Raw genomic sequence first — 21,473 nt, 5'->3', positions numbered from 1 at the left:
CTTCTTGGCCAGGAAAGCATCTAAACAAACCAGTAGTAGGCAACCTGCCTACAGGAGAATTGACTAATTTTCTTTCTTTCCACCCATTGTGGAAGGAAAGAAAATTGCATAATATATGACCTGCTTTAACTCTTGGGCAATTCAGTGGTGTGACTTAAATAGGGTTCATTCAGATAGAGACCAGTGGAGTATCAAAAGGCCCTGTACTAGGTCCTGTACTAGTTAACCACTTGCCCTCCAGAGGATTTACACCCCTTAATGACCAGGCCTCTTTTTGCTACTGGGCGCTGCACTAATTCAACTGATAATTGCGCGGTCATGCAATGCTGCACCTAAACGAAATTTACGTCCTTTTTTTCACACAAATAGAGCTTTCTTTCGGTGGTATTTGATCACCTGTGCACTTTTTATTTTTCATGTTATAAACAAAAAAAAGACCAAAAATTTTGAAGAAAAACAATATTTTTTACTTTAAGCTATAAAAAATATATAGTAAACTCAAAGTTAGTTATAAATTTAGGCCAAAATGTATTCTGCTACATGTTTTTGGTAAAAAAAAATCCCAATAAGTGTATATTGATTGCTTTGTGTGAAAGTTATAGCGTCTACAAACTATGGTATAGATACTGCAATTTACGCCATTTGTTTGCTATACAGCGCTGCGCTAGTTTGACAGACAATTGAGCAGTCATGCAATACTGTACATAAATGAAAGTTACATCCTCTTTTTTCCCACAAATTGAGCTTTCTTTCGGTGGTATTTGATCGCCTGTGCGTTTTTTATTCTTTGTGCTATAAAAAAAAATGCTGACAATTTTGAGGGAAAAAAACAATATTTTGGACTTTTTGCTATAAAACATGTCCAGTAAAAAAAAATTTAAAAATCAAATTTAGTCATAAATTTCTGCCAAAATGCATTCTGCGACATGTTTTTGCTACAAAAAACCCCAATACGTATAAATTAATTAGTTTACGTGAAAGTTATAGCTTTTACAAATTGAAGGAAAGATACTGGGATTTTTTATTTTTTTTTATACTAATAATGGCGGCGATCAGCGACTTATGGCGGGACTGCGGCGGACATTCTGACACTGGGGGGGAACTGACTTGGGGTCACTTCCCCAATGACACCAATACAGTGATCAGTGCAAAAAAAAAAACACTGACACTGTACTAATGGCACTGGGGAGGAAGGGGTTAACTTTATTATTCAGTGAAAGGATTAACTGTGTGAGGGGAGTGTTTTACTAGGGGGCGGGGGTGTGTACTGCACAGAGACACACTGATCCGGACAGATAAACTCTTCTGTCCCGATCAGCATGTCAGGAGCTGTCAGGGAACTGACAGAAAGTACAGCTACTGCAGCTGTGCTATCTGTCACTGATTGCCGCTAATCGCCGGGACATAGCTGGTAACGACCGGCTGTGACCCGGCGACTGACATCCGCGGCCGTGATCGGTGGGACAGGTAGGGCGGCAGCGCGCCTCGCGCGCCTTCTACCTGTTTTGAAAACACACGTTTTAAAATGTGGTTTTGCCCAGCCGTGCCGCCGTGCCGCCCTGCCGCCGTATTTCTACAGTGGCTGGGCGGCATGTGGTTAATCTATTTAAAGAATGAGCATATATATATATTATATAAAGAAGGAGCAAATGACATAAGTGAACACACCCATGTGCATGAAACCTTATAGTTTCTTTTTATTTTGTTAAAAAAAACATTCATTAATGCTATTTCATATCCATTACAGTCAATCAACATTTGTCTGTTACTAAGATTCATACCATTATTGTTTTTCAGGAACAGTGCACAGAAGACAATGTCTAATGGTGAAATGTGGCTTGTCGTAGCCATTGTCGTAATGTTCATAAGTCTGGTGGCCTTAAGCATCTGTTGTCGGTTTTACATCAAAAGTCTGTATATCAATTCAGTGTGTTTATTTATCATCAGTCTCCTAACTAACATTGCTTATGTGGATTAACTGCTGTTAAGTGTTTAAAGTCATGTGGTTACATATGGTTAGGGCTTTTTTTTCAGCTGGAATTTAGTGGAACCCCCTGCTGCCTGCTTACCACTATCACTTGTAAACACAGAAGTCCGGCATCTGTGTTTAAAAGTGGCAGCTTGTCTCTGAACGGCTCCCATAGATCAGATCTCCTGAGCAGTTCCCACTGAGTGCAGGATGGTAACAAGGGAAATGAAGGTGCCCGGATGCCGTCATCACCACTGCATGATCTCCCTGCAAGTGAGAGAGGTAGAGCCAGGTACAGTGTGGGGGGAAGTATTACAGAAGAAGAGGGGTTAAAGTGAGATGTGGATGGGGAATGCAGAGATACATAAGCAGTTGTGGAGGAAGGCTGAACTCTGCAGTCTGTATGCAGCGCGCCCCCCCCTGAACTCTGCACCCCCGAACTCTGTGCGTAGCACAACTCTGGACTTTGTTTTTAACTGCTAGACTACAGGGCACTTATACCCCCTTCCTGCCCAGGCCAATTTCCAGCTCTCAGCGCTGTCACACTTTTAGTGACAATTGCGCAGTCATGCAACATTGTACCCATATGAAATTTTTATCATTTTTTTGGGACAGATAGAACTTTATTTTGGTGGTATTTAATCACCTCTGGGTTTTTTATTTTTTCTTAAACAAACCAAAAACCACTGAAAATTTTGAAAACAAAAACTTTTTTTCTTAGTTTTTGTTATAAAATTTGTAAATACGTGATTTTTCTCCTTCACTGATATGTGCTAATGAGGCTGCAGTGATGGGCACTGATAGGCTGCACTGATAGGTGGCACTGATGAGGAGGCACTGGTAGGTTGCACTGATGGGCATTGACAGGCATCACTGATGGGCACTGAAAGGCAGCACTAATACATGGCACTGATAGGCGGCACTGACTGGCACTGTTAGGCGGCACTGACTGGCACTGATAGGCGGCAATGATGCGCACTGATAGGCGGCACTGACTGGCACTGATAGGTGGCACTGATTGGCAGCACTGATAGGTGGCACTGATTGGCATTGATAGGTGGCACTGACTGGCACTGATGGGTGACACTGAAAGGCAGCTCAGATGGGCACTTATATGTGGCATTGATGTGCACTGGTACTCACTGATATGTGGCATTGATGTCGCACTGATGGGCACTGGCACGAGGCACTGATGAGCACTGACAGAAGGCACTGATGGACATTGACAGGCTGGGGCTACACTGATCATTAGGGCACACTGATCATCAGTGCCCTGATGATCAGTGTACATGTTCCCTCCGCGGAAAGCCGATTACCGTCTCTCCTCTCCTCTCAAGCTGTCAGCGTGACAGCTCGAGAGGAGAGAAATGCCGATAACCGGCATTTCCCTGATTACATGTGATCAGCTGTGATTGGACACAGCTGATCACATGACAGAGCCGACATCTTCAGCTCTTTCCATGATCGGTGATCCGCTGTGTCTGAGGGACACAGCGCACCACCGATCGCCGCGCTGCACGCTCCGTGAGCCACGCATGCGCGGTGAGAATGGGAAGACATCATATGACGTCCTCCCAGAATGAGAGAACCACCTTGTGTCCATCATATTACTATATGGTGGGTGGGGGACCCCCCCCCCCCTGAACTCAGGAAATATGGTATATTTCCTATCTATTTAATAATGCTAGCAGCATAATTATTTGAAATAATCAATGTTGATTGAAAGAGTGAAGTTTCACTCTAAATAGTTTTACTTCAAATATGCATGTGCAAGGAAAAAACAACATGAGAACATATCCTGCAGTGGACATAGGTTTATGCCAGCCCACTTCAACTAGTATTTCAGGTCCTGTTTGTCTGCTAACACAGGGATTTTTGCTGATTTTACTATGAAATGATCTAATCCTTCAGTTGTAATTACTGTTCACATTACCTAATATTTGCAAGAAAATAAATAATTGAAACAAGTAAAAAAAATGCATGAAAGTTACCCAAAGACATTAAAGTGTTACTACACAACACAACATTAAAATCAGTCTATATATGTAGTAAATCTTGCTTGGTATACTCAATGTAAGGGGGTCATCCTCTGCATTGTGTAAAAAGGCTGTTTGTCTCATCTTTTCTGATTCTCCCCTTCTTCCACAATCCCCAATCCATCTGCTGATAGAACAGAACCTGGAAGCTGTGCATGCTCAGTTTGGTGTGTATTGCTGGAGAGGTTTGGGTTTTTTTTTAATGGGAGAGTGCATGTGGTCAGCACAGGGCCAATAAGCACTGTCCAGATAGAGGATCAGGGGTCCTGTTGCCTCATAGGACAATCAGGGGAGAATGAAAACTCCTCCTACAAGCTTTAACCAGTGCTCTGCTGGACACTGATAGAAATCACAAGACCACTCTAACTGCTGATGAGAAAAGGTATTTAGCAGTTTACATTTACTAAAATAATTGCATTTCCATGTTTTGTGTACTGTGGGAGGCCAGATATAGTGAATGCAGGGTCCTGGGTTTAGTAACACTTTAAATGAAAATTGCCTGATACCTGCAATTTTAGAGGTTGTATAGGATGGCAACAAAATTCCCATTCACTGGAGAAAAAACACCTGAATGGAATTTACTGTGTAAAAGGTTTCCATGAGTTTAGAGCGGTGCCAGGGACTTGAGCAAACTGCTAAAACATGTAAACCCATTACATTAGAATGTGCACATTCATGAACATGTATGCAGATGATATACTCTTTTATATTTCAAACCCTAGGGTTACATTACCGGTTGCGTTAGAGGAGTTAAGGCGGTATGGGAAACTATGTAACTTTAAAATGAATACATCTAAGTCAGGGTTTCTGAATTTAACGGTGCTGCGGAAAGAGCAGCAGGCAATTCAGCCTCAGTTTTCTTTTGTCTTTTGTAAGAAGGAATTAGGGTATCTTGGAATTAAATTAACAACATCTTTGGAGGCCCTGAATAGGGCTAATTATTTTCCTCTACCTAACACGATCAACGAGAACTTAAACTCCTTGAGATATAGGCCCCTCTCTTGATTAGGTAGAATAAACACATTAAAAATGAATCTTTTGCCCAAGTTAATATATAAATTCCAAATGGTTCCAATCATTCTCCCTCAGGAATATTTTAGGAAAATTAGATCTATCGTACTAAAATATATATGTGCATGTAGGTGACCAAGGATATCTTATGCCATGTTGGCAAAAGAGAAGAAAGCAGGAGGGTTAGTGGTACCTGATTTTAAAAAGTATTATCAGACGGTCACTATTCCACAAATAGCTGATTGGATGCACAAAAAGGAAGGTAAAGGTTGGGTAGGGATAGAGCTTGCACAAAGGAAAGTAGATTTAGGTAGGATGGCCTGGATTCCAGGGGTGTATCAAGATTTACTCAGACTGGTACAAATACACTGAGAACAAATGTCTTTAGAATATGGGATGGCCTTTATAGGCATTATCACTAGGAGTATAATTCACCTTTTGTATTTCAATGGTTTTTATTAATTAATAACAATTAACACAGGAGCAACAAATCACGTCCATACAGGGGCTATCAATTGCACATAAAAGAAGTAGAAAATTAAAGAAATCAGTGCTCTAACACCAACAGGGCAAAAGATCGCCCACGCAGGAGCTATCAATGGCACTTAAATAACAAAACATAAATATAACACTGAGAATAACTCAGGCTAAAGGCAGCTATCCACTGCCACACCAAAAGCAAACAGAAAGAAAAAAAAAAAAAGGGGGGGGGGGGGAGGAAGGAGAAGTGGAGAAGTACGAAAGAAAAAAGTTAACCAAATAATTCACCTTTTAATATAAAAAATCCCGATCATGAGAGAATGGAGTTTAAAAATCCACCAGGTACAGTCTATTGAAGAGACAATGTATATAGGAGAGGATTCCTTAGAGAAATATTATGTTACCTGGTGGAAATAGTTGCAGTTCAAGAAATCAAGGAGGTATATGGATATGTTGGGTATATGAAATCAAGAATGGCCTGGGGCAACAACACTTTGCGTATATAGTGGATATGATTCTTGAGACGTTTAGGGAAGGAGTTGGGGTCCCTGAGGGAGGGGGATGTTTTGTTTTTGTTATTTGGGAAGTGGGGAATTAGAGGGCAAGGGTCATTAGATGGTTTAAGGTGTAAAGATTTTATAAAATGTGATTTGATGATTAAAAGCTTGTGTAATATATTTTTGTTCTAGGAAAAATGAAAAAGAGTAAACAAAGAAAAAAGAATGTGCATGTTCATAAATGAACCAAGAGAAAAAAAAACACTCCAATTAGTTTAAAAAATAAATCATAAATCTGGAAGCTACTGTATATTAAAGGGGGTTGATTTGCTAACAACAAATAGGTTGTTCCCTTTGCAAAGGAAGTTGCGCTGTGCAAGGGAATTTACTAGTGAATTAAGTGAAGTTCTGCCTTCTTCCATCATTTAATCATATGCAAGAAAAGATTTTTTTCTAATCTTCTTCTTTTTATGTAATTGCAAAGTGAAATTTCACCACATTCACTAAACTCTGGGGAAAATTCACTTCCAACTGACGCAAGGCACTATTCCTCCCACTGATATCAATGATGTGGCACTATTTCTTCTAATTCATCAACGACTGGGCACTATTCCTCCTACTGAAATCAATGATGCCACAGTATTCCTCCCACTAATGACAATGATGGGGCACTATTCCTCCCACTGATACCAATGATGGGACACTATTCCTTCCTCTGATACCAATGATGGGGCACTATTCCTCCCTCTGATACAAATGATGGGACACTATTCCTCCCTCTGATACCAATGATGGGGCACTATTCCTCCCTCTGATACAAATGATGGGACACTATTCCTTCCTCTGATACCAATGATAGGGCACTATTCCTCCCTCTGATACCAATGATGGGACACTATTCCTCCCTCTGATACCAATGATGGGGCACTATTCCTCCCTCTGATACAAATGATGGGACACTATTCCTCCCTCTGATACCAATGATGGGACACTATTCCTCCCTCTGATACCAATGATGGGACACTATTCCTCCCTCTGATACCAATGATGGGACACTATTCCTCCCACTGATACCAGTGATGGGGCACTATTCCTCCCACTGATACTAATGATGGGGCACTATTCCTCCCACTGATAGGGCACTATTCCTCCCACCAATGCCAATGATAGGGCATTATTCCTCCCACTGATAGGGCACTATTCCTCCCACCAATGCCAATGATAGGGCACTATTCCTCCCACTGATACCAATGATGGAGCACTATTCCTCCCACTAATGCCAATCATAGGGCACTATTCCTCCCACTGACACCAATGATGGAGCACTATTCCTCCGACTAATGCCAATGATATGGCACTATTCCTCCCACTGACACCAATGATGGGGCACTATTCCTCCCATTGGTACTAATGATGGGGCACTATTCCTCCCACTAATGCCAATGATAGGGCACTACTCCTCCCACTGACACCAATGATGGGGCACTATTCCTCCCACTGATACCAATGATGGGACACTATACCTTCCACTGACACAAATGATAGGGCACTATTCCTCCCACTGATACCAATGATGGGGCACTATTCCTCCCACTGATACCAATGATGGGACACTATACCTTCCACTGACACCAATGATAGGGCACTATTCCTCCCACTGACACCAGTGATAGGGCACTATTCCTCCCACTGACACCAGTGATAGGGCACTATTTCTCCCACTAATGCCAATGATGGGCCACTATTCCTCCCACTGTTACCAATGATGGGGCACTATTCCTTCCACGTATATCAATAATGGAGCACTCTTCCTTCCACTGATACCAATGCTGGAGCACTATACCTTCCATTCCAATGATACCAATGATGGAGCACTCTTCCTCCCACTGATACCAATGATGGAGCACTATTCCTCCCACCAATGCCAATGATAGGGCACTATTCCTCCCACTGACACCAATGATGGGGCACTATTCCTCCCACTGATACCAATGATGGAGCACTATTCCTCCCACTAATGCCAATGATAGGGCACTATTCCTCCCACTGACACCAATGATGGGGCACTATTCCTCCCACTGATACCAATGATGGAGCACTATTCCTCCCACTGATACCAATGATGGGGCACTATTCCTCCCACTGACACCAATGATGGGGCACTATTCCTCCCACTGATACCAATGATGGAGCACTATTCCTCCCACTAATGGCAATGATAGGGCACTACTACTCCCACTGACACCAATGATGGGGCACTATTCCTCCCACTGATACCAATGATGGGACACTATACCTTCCACTGACACCAATGATAGGGCACTATTCCTCCCACTGATACCAATGATGGGGCACTATTCCTCCCACTGACACCAGTGATGGGGCACTATTCCTCCCACTGATACCAATGACGGGACACTATTTCTCCCACTAATGCCAATGATGGGCCACTATTCCTCCCACTAATGCCAATGATAGGGCACTATTCCTCCCACTGATACCAATGATGGGGCACTATTCCTTCCACTGATACCAATGATGGGGCACTATTCCTCCCACTAATGCCAATGATAAGCCACTATTCCTCCCACTGTTACCAATGATGGGGCACTATTCCTTCCACTGATACTAATGATGGGGCACTATTCCTTCCACGTATACCAATGATGGAGCACTCTTCCTCCCACTGATACCAATGATGGAGCACTATACCTTCCAATGATACCAATGATGGGGCACTATACCTTCCAATGATACCAATGATGGAGCACTCTTCCTCCCACTGATACCAATGATGGAGCACTATTCCTCCCACTAATGCCAATGATAGGGCACTATTCCTCCCACTGACACCAATGATGGGGCACTATTCCTCCCACTGATACCAATGATGGGACACTATACCTTCCACTGACACCAATGATAGGGCACTATTCCTCCCACTGATACCAATGATGGGGCACTATTCCTCCCACTGATACCAATGATGGAGCACTATTCCTCCCACTAATGCCAATAATAGGGCACTACTCCTCCCACTGACACCAATGATGGGACACTATACTTTCCACTGACACCAATGATAGGGCACTATTCCTCCCACTGATACCAATGATTAGGCACTATTCCTCCCACTGACACCAGTGATAGGGCACTATTTCTCCCACTAATGCCAATGATGGGCCACTATTCCTCCCACTAATGCCAGTGATAGGGCACTATTCCTCCCACTGATACCAATGATGGGGCACTATTCCTTCCACTGATACCAATGATGGGGCACTATTCCTCCCACTGATACCAATGATGGGGCACTATTCCTCCCACTGACACCAATGATGGGGCACTATTCCTCCCACTAATGCCAATGATAAGCCACTATTCCTCCCACTGTTACCAATGATGGGGCACTATTCCTTCCACTGATACTAATGATGGGGCACTATTCCTTCCACGTATACCAATAATGGAGCACTCTTCCTCCCACTGATACCAATGATGGAGCACTATACCTTCCAATGATACCAATGATGGGGCACTATACCTTCCAATGATACCAATGATGGAGCACTATTCCTGCCACTAATGCCAATGATAGGGCACTATTCCTCCCACTGATACCAATGATGGGGCAATATTCTTCCTCTTATTGAACACAGATGCTAAGTAATACTTTTTTTCTCCCATTGACCACCAAATCTGGGACATTGTCTATTCCCACTGATGCAGGGCATTTTCTACTCCCACTGGTGACAGTCTGGCCCTCCTAAAGCTTAAAGGACAGTAAACTGGCCCTTTGTTTAGAACGTTTGGAGACCCCTGCTCTGTAAGACACTGAACTGGAACACGTAGCTATTAGAAGTTTTCTGACACTTCTGAGCATGAGCACTTCTGAGGTACCCCCATACCATCATGACAGGTGTATTTTAAGACATCAACACAGGTTGAAAAGATTGTTCACGCTGAGTCGCTCTCTTTCACGTGTACATTTAAAAACATGAAGCATCGTTTTTGTACTCAGGTGATATGTAAATGGTTTATGGTTCTAAAGTGGGAAGCTTTACATTGTGTCATCTAATGATATCTTAATGTAAAGAAAAGAACATTACTTAAAAAAAAATACAAGTCTGTGCTGAGACATGTCATTGATTTTATTTATTTTTACAGACAATTGGGTTTGTAAGAATGGAAGAAGCACCAGCACGTAAGTTTCATATTTAGTAGTGTATTCCACCTTTCGTCAGAATTTTTCAGCTTTAAAGCACTTGAGTTTGCTTCCTCCGCATGTAAAGGTTGCTGCAGGCAAGATTTAGCACTCAGTGTTGCAGCCCAGGTCAGGAAATCAGTCTAAGGCCACATGTTTCCTGTCAATATGTTGCTCTCTGGTCACTGACTGGAGGAGAGGGCCCCCGAACTTCTGTGCCTACACTACCTATAGCAGAAGAAACATGCACTGTGAGTGATATGTATCCAGCCCTGATACTTTATGAGTTATTGATACAGAACAAGAAAATGAAGTAAGAATTCTTCATCTGTATGACCTTTCTGGGCTAGCTCTGCAGAAATGTTGGAATCAATAAACATCATAGCAGTCAATTCACTAAAAACTATTGCATGCAATATTTGTGAAATATCATATGCAATAATATATTTCATCATAATAAAATACTGAATTTGAGGTACTCAATGAAGCTGGAGGAGAAGCAGTTCAAGCTTAAACTGCATAAGGGGTTCTTTACTGTCAGAGCGGTAAGGATGTGGAACTCCCACAATCGGTGGTGTCCATAATTAAAAAAAAACCCTGAGATGGGCATCTTAGCAAACACAATTTACAGGAATACGGGAAATAGTATTGACATATTCACACACCCAACCAGGTTGAACTGGATAGACTGTTGACTTTATTCAACCAACTATGTAACTATGAGGAAAAATTGCTAATTCAGTAAATACTGCAAAAAAAAGAGAATTAATTCACTAAAAAGCACATTTGTTATTTATCTCATGGTATAGGCAGTTGATATTTTAATCACTTCCCAACTGCCCTATGCAGAAGTTCTGCTACAGGGTGGCAGGGATGCGCAAAATCACGTATATATACGTGATTTTGTATTTCCGGGTAGGGGGCATGTGCACGCGCTCCCTACCCGTGCCGCTATTGGCTCCTCGGCATGTTATTCACCCGGTCTCATCCACCGATTTTCGGCCGAGACTCCGTGATCATCAGCGGAGCTGACAGAGGAGAGGTCTGTATGTAAACAGTACAGATCTCTCCGCTGTCAGCACAAACAGGGTGCTTTGTATTGCTCTGCACAGCAGAGTAATGCAAAGAAGCTTGTGCACACAGTAAAACACACACAGCACACAGTTAACCCTTTGATCGCCCCAGATATTAACCCCTTCCTGCCCAGTGTCATTAGTACAGTGTCAGTGCTTTTTATTAGCACCGATCACTGTATTAGTGTCTGTGGCAGTTAGTCAGTTCCCCCCCAGTGTCAGAATGCCCACTGCAGTCCCGCAGTCGGTGATCACCGCTATTTCTAGTAAAAAAAGAAAAAAAATTCCAGTATATATACCCCCATTTGTAAACATTATAACTTTCACACAAACCAATGAATTTACACGTATTGGGATTTTTTTTTCAAAATTGTAGGTAATTTTTTTGTTATAGTGCAAGTAGAAAATGCACAGGTGATCAAATACCACTGAAATAAAGCTCTACTTTTGGGGAAAAAAGGACATAAATTTCATTTATGTACAACGTTGCATGACCGCGCAATTGTCAGTTAAAGTAACACAGTGCATTATCACAAAAAATGGCCTGGTTAGGAAGGGGGGTATATCCCCTGGACGGCAAGTGGTTATTAATGTACAAAATAACATTTAGGAGAAATTTGCACTGGCCAGTAATTTAAAAAAAAGACAATGTATCAGTGTGGAAATGTTATGCCCTTAGTTCTGGAATGTAAAAAAGGCTTCATTCACACAGAAAGATTACATGTGTGAGTTTGCATGTTCTCCCTGTGCCTGTGTGAGTTTCCTCTGGGTACTCCGGTTTCCTCCCTCACTCCAAAGACATGCTGGTAGGTTAAAGCGGAGTTCCACTGACCCTGTCAAAAAATAAAAGTCAGCAACTACAATAACTGACTTAAAAAACAGCCACTTACCTGTCCCTCGGTCCCACGGTGTGTCCCCTGCAGCCCGTTTTACCAGCCGTCCTGGATTCCAGGAGGCCGGCATCTTCAGTTTGGGCACCCAGCTGTGATAGCTTGCGGCTTCACAGCTGGGTACCCATTGCGCAAGTAGTGCTGCGCTTCATGAATAGTCCTGTAGTCTTCTGGGACCTGTCACGTGTCCCAAAAGACTACAGGGAGGGAGGAAACCTCCCGCTTCCGATCGCCTAGGCGATCGGACCGGAAGTGGGAGCTGGTACCTGCCAAATTTGGTTACCCACTGCTTCCCCCCCCCCCCTCCGCCTCCCAAAGGTGCCAATTCTTACTATTTTTACTATAGTTACATAGTTAATCTGGTTGAAAAAAGTTCATCTAGTTTCTCAATTCTTTAAGGACCCGTAGGTGTATGCCATCCAGTCCAGGTGCTTTATTCACCTTTATTCTGTCTAAATCTTTTTGGATCATATCAATTGTGAGCCAATGTGGATCATCTGGAGCTGTGTCAATACCATGCCCATTATGGACAAGAGCTCCCCCATGCTCCTTTGTATACACAGAGCTGAAGAAGGGATTTAATAACTTTGCCTTCTCTTTGTCCCCAGTCACCCACTCTAGATTATTTTGTAAAGGGCCCACATGCTCGGACCGAACCTTTTTACTATTAATATATTTGAAGAATTTCTTTGAGTTTGTCTTACTTTCTTTTGCAATCTGTTGTTCGTTTGTATTTTTTGTGGCTTTAATTTCCTTTTCACATATTCTGTTATATTCCTTCTGTGATTAAAGGCAAATTAAGAATATTTGCATAGTTTCATAATATTTCACAATAGTGTCTTCATCCACAAAACAACATCACTCTGTTGCAGTGTTAGCCTATGAAAAAAAAAACATTTTGATAAAACAACATAAAAAACCCCACAGAATTTAAGTGATAAATATTGCAAAACATAAATATTTAACTTGTAACTTAACCGCTTTCCCGCCGCCCTATAGCAGATATACTGCTACAGGGTGGCAGGAGTGCGCAAAATCATGTGTATATATACGTGATCTTGCATTTCCGGGTAGGGGGCATGCACGAGCCGCGAGCGCGCCTTACCCGCGCCGCTGTTCACTGCTTCAGCTGTAATTTACCAAGTCCCAGCCAGTGATTACTCGCCAGCATCCGGTGACCGCTGAGTATTACCGACGGGGGGGAGAGAACTGTATGTAAACAATACAGTTCTCTCCCCTGTCACCTCATGCACACTGCTTTGTTTGGCTCTGCATAGCACAGCCATACAAAGCAGTGTGCTTGCAGTGAAAAGCACACACAGCCCACATAGTAAAACAGCACACAGTTAACCCTTTGATCGCCCCACATGTTAGCCCCTTCCTGCCCAGTGCCATTAATACAGTGTCAGTGTTTTTATTATCAGTCAGTGACACCAAGTGTGGGGATGTCAGTGACACCAAGTCAGTTCCCCCCTGTGTCAGAATGCCTGCCACAGTCCCACTATAAGTCGCTGATCACCACCATTACTAGTGAAAAAAAATCCAGTATCTATACCTCCATTTGTAAATGCTATAACTTTTACGTAAACCAATTAATTTACACGTATTGGGATTTTTTTTTTCAGCAAAGACATGTCGCAGAATACATTTTGGCCTAAATTTATGATGAAGTTTGATTTTTTTTTAATTTTTTTACTAATGGCACTGGGCAGGAAGGGGCTAACATGTGGCGCGATCAAAGGGTTAACTGTGTGCTGTTTTATTATGTGGGCTGTGTGTGCTTTACACCATAAGCACACTGCTTTGTATGGCTGTGCTATGCACAGCCAAACAAAGCAGTGTGCATGAGCTGACATGGGAGAGAACTATTTAATAGTAAAAAGTAAAAAATATAGTTTTTTTCCCAAATTGTCAGTCTTTTTTTTTATAACGCAAAAAATAAAAAACACATTTTGGCCTAAATTTATGATGAAATGTAATTTTTATATTTTTTTTACTGGACATTTTTAATAGCAAAAAAAGTCAAAAATATTGTTTTTTTCCCAAAATTGTCAGTCTTTTTTTTTATAGTGCAAAAAATAAAAAACGCACAGGTGATCAAATACCACCAAAAGAAAGCTCTGTTTATGGGGAAAAAAGGACATACATTTAATTTGGGTGCAGCATTGCATGACCGTGCAATTGTCAGTTAAAATAACACAGCACCATATCGCAAGATGGCCTGGTCAGAAAGGGGGGTAAATCCTCTGGATGGCAAGTGGTTAAATAGATTTTTTTTTTTTAGTAAGTTTACTGCTTTTGAGATAAGTACCACTTGAGTTATTTTAGGTAAAAATGTGGTTTTAACCTCTTAGTGAATTGACACGGCCAGGTAACTGATTTTCAGATGTCAGCAATGGCAACCTGTATGTGTTTTGTGTGTGTCTTCTCTGTACACCCCTGTTCTTTATAGCATTATCCAGTGTACTGAATCTCCTTTTGGTTTGTTGTGAACGTAGTTATTATAGAAATAAAAATCAGATATTAAAAGTAGTCCCTTCTGGAATGTACAATCTCAAAGGCAATATTATACTGTTTTACAGGTATGAAAATCCAGAAATATGTCATTCGGGTATGTTATAATTATATGTATATTATTTGAATGCATTTTTTAAGTTTTGAATGAAGTGGAGAGGGATTAGAACGCCTGACAGTTTTTACTGCTGTCTGTTCCCTTGTTTTGGAGATTCATCCTCTACTGTATATTTGTCCACTTTACTCTTATCCCTGAAAGTAAAAGAAAATCACAATTTTTTTGTTGTCACTAAAACAGTAATAGAGGGGAAATCTTCCAAAGAGAACACTAGAAGGGTGATCACTTCAGAGGGATTTCCTCTCACTTCCTGTTTTGGCTAGGGGACAGAAAGTGAAGGGAACTCTCCGCAATGGGACACAGGTGGCAAAAAAAATGGACTGGGGTTAAAACCTCTCCTTACTCTGTCTAAAATTAAAAAAAAGGTTTTGCCTGTAGTTCTACTTTAACACATGCAGTAATACGAAGTACATGGCTAAGTACGTATAGAAGATACAAGATGTCCTGGCTCCTCTTCTGTATAAAGTATGTATATTAGTGTTAAAGGAACACTCCGATGTGATCATTTTTCATTTACACTCATGTGGCAAAGTCTACTAGAAGAAGATATCAATTTTTCATCTTCTGCACTTAGCTGACCTACCTGCTTTCCAGAACTTAGAAGGATTTGCCCTCACATCCTGACATTTCAGGTTTTGCTCCCACAAAGCATACTTCAGCGTATGCCCATGAACAGCCATGTATACCCACCCAGGGATATAAAGGTGCTCCATGCATCCCCATGCAGGCAGTCCCATTGATGTCAATTGGGACACAATCAGGTTGATTTACTAAAGGCAAATAAACTGCGCACTTTTTAGCGCTCCTGCTCCATTACAAATGCAATATCACAGGCATGAGACTGCAGGCTTGGTTGGCTTAAATCAGGATTGGTCTCCACTGGCCACATCATTCATCCTGGTTTTGGTTGCAATATGATTGATATGGCCAGTGGAGACCAATCCTGATTTAAGCCAGCCAAGCCTGCAGTCTCATGCTTGTGATATTGCATTTGTAACATGTGCTCCAAGCCCCCTGTTTGTCTTCCCTGCCTGCTAGTCTGGATTTCTTTGTTGACAACCTCAGATAAGATATCAACTACTCTCTGAACTCTGCCTGCCTTTTGACTAGGGATTTGACCCTGACTATTCTGAACCTTGCCTGCCTTGTACCTGGATGTCATTGAACCACTTTGCCTGTCTGCCAAGCACAAGTACCTGTTTGCTGTGCTCGGCTTGTGCCTGCACTGGTGTGGTAGCCAGGCATTATAGCATTGTGTATAAATCCAGGGGGAAACTGAGTGCTGGTATGCCTGCTTGCTTTATGGGAAAGGGGGCTGTTATAGGTGAAGAATAAAAGGTTAAATAATTTCATTTGGTTAATTCGTTTTTGGAATGTTTTGTTTAATTTTTTAATTTGATTCAACTTGAATTACTTGAATTCAGTGTGACTGAATTCAGAAAATTCGAATCGGCATTCAGAATCGAATTCACATTCAAATTCTAATTTATTCTATTCAAAATTCTAATTTTCTGAAGATGGTTATATACTATTTTATTTTATTCTATTTAATTTTTTTTCTATTCTCTTATTTTCTATTCTTTTCTATTCTATTCTAATCTGAGCGAATTTGAATTTATTCTATTCAAAATTTTAATTTTGGAAGACAGTTATATTCTTTCTGTTTCATTCCATTCTATTGAATTGTATTCTGTTGTGCTTTCTATTCTATTCTATTTTAATCTATTCCATTCAAATTTGAATTTATTATATTCAAAATATAAATTTTGGAAGACTGTTGTATTCTTTCTATTTTATCCTATTCTATTGTTTTCTATTCTATTCTAATCTATTCCATTTGAATTTATTCTATTTGAAATTCAAATTTCGGAAGACATTTATATTCTTCCTATTTTATTCTATTCTATTGCTTTTTCTATTCTTTTCTTTTCTATTCTATTCTAATCTATTCTATTCAAATTTGAATTTATTCTATTCGAATTTCAGAAGACAGTTATATTCTATTTTATCTTATTGTATTGTCTATTCTATTCAAGCTTTTCTATTATATTAAAATTATATATATAAGCTAAAAAATATATATAGCCTATATCACAGCGCAAAAATGTGAGATAATTTATATCAATAACATAATATAATTCAAACTGTGATTGAAGCTGCTATTTTCAATAAATGCAAAATAAAAGAACATAAATAAGTGAAGACTACCATATACAGCACTCACTAATAAGATGCAATTCAATCCCCAAAATTGTGTGACATATAAAACAAAAGAAAATAATTATTTTATTGTTTATGTATTCATATTTATTTATTCATTTTCCATTGTTTTCTATTATATTCCATTCTTTTATATTATATTCTTTTATATTCTAATCTAATCTATTCTATTAAAATTTGAATTTATTCTATTCGAATTTTGGAAGTCAGTTATATTCTATTTTATTCTATTGTCTATTCTATTATTTTCAATTATATTCTATTCTTTTATATGGTACTCTAGTCTATTGTTTTTCTATTCTATTCTTTTCTATTCTATTCTATTCTTTTATGTTTTATTCCTGCTTTTAATATTCAAATTCGAGTTGAATTCGATTTGAATTTTGTTCAACCTTCGTTTTGTTATTTCAGATTCATTACTATTGTAATTCATTAATTCAGAGACATCCAATTGTCCGAATAACGACAAATTTCTCAGAATTTCGATTCGGAATGAAATGAACTGCACATTTTTACTCCTGAGCTCATGTCAATGGCTGTTTAGAAAGAGCAAGTGTGAACTTAGCCTTAAAGCACTGAGATCATACAACACCACCAGTTGCTGCTGGCCAAAAGCTTTCACAGTGTCTACCAATGCTGTTGTGTGCTCCATTCAATGCAAAAACTGATCTCTTTAACCACTTCAAGTCCGGACACTTTTACCCTCTTCCTGTCCAGGAGCTTTCAGTGCTGTCACACTTTGAATGACAATTGCGCGGTCATGCAATACTGTACCCATATGAATTTTTTAGCATTTTGTTGAGACAGATAAAACTTTAATTTGGTGGTATTTATTCACCACTGGGATTTTTATTTTTTTTGCTATACAAATGAAAAGATCCAAAACGTGTTTTTCTTATAAAATTTTGCAAATAAATAATCTTTCTTCATAGATCTTGGCCAAAATATATTCAACTATCGTTTTAGTAACAAATAAAACTCAAATTAGTTTATAACCAAAAATTATAATTTTTCTAAATTTTTATTTTTACATTTTTATTACATTTTTTTTATTATTGTTTTTTTTTTTAACATACTGTCACCCTAGCAGTACAGTCTCACCATAGTGACACTGTACTACTTGTGGGGGGTGATTAAGAATTTTTTTTTACACTGATTGCTTTTACACCCATAAAGGCTATAAAAGCAATAATTTCTCTTTCTTTCTGACTGCATTCTTGCAGCCATTGAGAAATACTGTGAGAGCTGTGATTGGTCACAGCTTGTCACATGGTCAATCACCAGGTCCTGGCTGGAGATTCCTCGCCGGCACTTTGCAATCGCCGAGTATCACTGACAGGGGAGAGACCTGTGTGTAAACAACGCAGGTTTCTCTTCTGCCAGCAGTAACATGCACAGGAGAGAAATACACAGCAGTAAGTCTTGGTAGTAAAACACATACAGCACATAATGAAAAACAGCACACAGCACACAGTTAACCCTTTGATTGCCGCAGATGTTAACCCCTCCCTGCCCAGTGTCATTAGTACAGTGTCAGTGCTTTTTATTAGCACTGATCACTGTAATGGGGATGTCAGTGACAGTTAGTCAGCCCCCCCCCCTCCAAGTCAGAATGCCCACTGTAGTCCTGCAGTTCCGCTATAAGTCGCTGATCGCTGCCATTACTAGTATAAAAAAAAAAATTCTAGTATATATATTGCCATTTGTAGATGCTATAACTTTCACGTAAACCAATTAATTTACACACATTGGGATTTTTTAGCAAAGATATGTAGCAGAATACATTTTGGCCTAAGTTTATGACGAACTTTGACTTTTGAAATTTTTTTACTGGACATGTTTTATAGCAAAAAGTCAAAAATATTGTGGGTTTTTTTTTTTCAAAATTGGCAGTCTTTTTTGTTTATAGTGCAAAAAATTAAAACTGCACAGGTGATCAAATACCACTGAAAGAAAGCTCTATTTGTTTGAAAAAAAGGACATAAATTTAATTTGGGTGCAGTGTTGCATGACTGCGCAATTGTCAGTTAAAGTAACACAGCGCCATATTGAAAAATGGCCTGTCAGGGAGGGGGGTATATTCTCTGGAGGGCAAGTGGGTTATTCACAAGGCAAATAACGTGAATATAAACACCTTATAAACAATGTTCAAAGTTCAAAGTCTGTAGATATAGGAACCAGGGGCGGACTGACAACTCTTGGGGCCCCCGGGCAATAGGGGATCATGGGGCCCCTGTGTCATCGCCCAAACACAAAAAAGCCTATGAAAAAGCCAATGAAAGGTACCAGTGGAATCTCATGGGGCCCCCTACTGACCCCGGCCCTCGGGCAATGCCCAAGAGCTCGAATGGTCCGTCCGCCCCTGATAGGAACCATTAAATATATTACACTCCACATAAAGTGAACAATTTCCAAGAATACCTTCACTAAAGCTGGCCATAGACATATCAAAATATGGCTGGTTTAGCAAGGAACAGCATAATTTCCATTAATTTGCGGCCATCCTTGCTCAACAGAAGTCGATCATTAGATTAACTTCTGTCAAACTAACAAGTTGGAAAATGTTTTTGATCAGCTGCTGCAGTCAATGATCAGTGTATTCTGACAGCTTTGGGTCCGCTGTCAGAACACAGTGTCCCAGTAGGGGGATTCCTTCATCCACCACATTTGTGTGGATGGAAGAATCTGCTCATTTTTGGCCAGGTTTAGGCATGCCACTGAATAGCATTTTATGTTATGTTTCAACATAAGAGAAGTTGTTTAATATAAGCTACCTAACTGTGTGTCTGTGTTACCAGTGTTCTGATTTTACTGTTTATCTGATTTTAGGTAGAGAGACAGCAAAAACAAATGAAAATCAAATGAAGTAAGTATATACAGTGATAGAAAAAATATTTTCAAAACAATTACATCCAAGGACTAGTTTCATGTATAATCAATATATAATATCATTATAATGGCACTTCTGAAAATGGAATACATTTAGCTTTACTGAACACTGATGTTTAGCTCAGTATACTTGTATAACTAATAAGACTTTTCAGCTGTTGACATAACGGTGGGCAGACAGTACCACATAGACTAGGCCTGCAGTGACAATTACATCTCTTTACTAATTAGAAAACCATTTGTTAGCAGTCATCTCTTTGTAGCACACTGAAATCAAAGTGCTGCTAATGAGATGATTGTCATCAAGTAGTGAAATCTCTCAGTAAAGCTGAATCAGCAATGTAGTCCTAGTGGTGGCCATACACCTAACAATCTGATCAAATTATTCTTTATAGAATCAGATAATATATAGACATGTGTGAGTTGTTTCATTACGAATCAAAATTCGGATGACGTTTTTTTGAAGATTTGGATGAATCTGAATGTCTGAATTACTATAGTAATGAATATCAAAAAATCCGAAATAAATGATAACAAGACAAATGATCCAAATTTGAAAATTTATTTGAAATGGAAACATACTGCAATAAATACAGTGGGATATAAAAGTGACATAAGCTGATTCCTACTTAGGGTGCCTTATAGAATAGAATAAAAAACAATAGAATATAACAGAGTAGAATAGAAAAAAATAAAATGAACAGAATGGAAAAGAAAGCAATAGAATAAGGAGCAGGGCCCTCCTTACCCTCTTGTATTGAATTGTATTGTTGTTGTATTGTCTCCCGTTATATTGTGAAGTGCTGAGCAAACTGTTGGCACTATATAAATCTTGTATAATAATAATAAAAAACAGAATAGAATAGAAAATACAGGAATAGAATAAAACAGAAAAAATAGAATAAAACTGACTAGAATAGAAGAAAAAAAGGAATAGAGTAGAATAGAAAATAAAGGATTACAATAGAATAGGAAAGATTAGAATAGAAAATAAAGGAATAGAATAGAAAATAAAAGAATAGAATACAATAGAAAAGAATAATAAGGATACAGCGAGCACTCAAATCAGAGTAAATTAATAGATAAATAAATAAAAAATGTAACCAGCTGCATATGCACCAACATAGGAACCCTAAAACCTAGTGAACAACAATCAATAAAAAGTGCAGCTCTGAAAATGCTTATAATGAGAAATGATGTCACCAATATAAATAAATATTAATCTGTAACATATAAATCCAAGTGAATGTGGCGTATCATCAAGCGCCAAATAAGAACGTGATAATATTAATAGTCTATAAATCAGAAAAGTGTTCAAAAATAGTGCAGGCTTGACACGGTCAGGTCAGCAAATTAGGAATAGAAAAGAATAGAATAGAAAAAAATGGGATGTATTAGAAAAATATTAAATAAAAAATGGGATAGATTAGAATGGAATAGAACAGAATAGAATAAACAACTATAGCCATCTTCCAAAATTTGGATTTTGAAATTCAAACTTCAAAATACAAATTTTAAATCTAGAAATACAAATTTCAAATTGATTTAAAAATAATGAACATACAAAACAAA

At 39.4% G+C, this 21,473-nt stretch overlaps 1 protein-coding gene across 1 annotated transcript in view; it reads left to right on the top strand.

Moving 5' to 3' along the window:
- Positions 1 to 21,473, top strand: part of LOC149443693 (uncharacterized) — a 59,088-nt gene that overhangs the window by 11,406 nt on the left and 26,209 nt on the right. The window contains exons 2-5 of the mRNA XM_089655398.1: positions 1,798 to 1,910; positions 10,161 to 10,197; positions 14,743 to 14,771; positions 19,842 to 19,878. Of these exons, the coding sequence (XP_089511524.1) occupies positions 1,817 to 1,910; positions 10,161 to 10,197; positions 14,743 to 14,771; positions 19,842 to 19,878 (197 nt within the window). The 5' untranslated portion in view covers positions 1,798 to 1,816. The remainder of the gene's footprint in view (positions 1 to 1,797; positions 1,911 to 10,160; positions 10,198 to 14,742; positions 14,772 to 19,841; positions 19,879 to 21,473) is intronic.

Source organism: Staurois parvus, unplaced genomic scaffold, assembly GCF_062004578.1.
Source record: "Staurois parvus isolate SC_StPar_1 unplaced genomic scaffold, SC_StPar_1.0 ptg000839l, whole genome shotgun sequence".
NCBI lineage: Eukaryota > Metazoa > Chordata > Amphibia > Anura > Ranidae > Staurois > Staurois parvus.
Note: the sequence above shows the minus strand (reverse complement) of the source record. Positions and strands in the feature narration are given on the sequence as shown.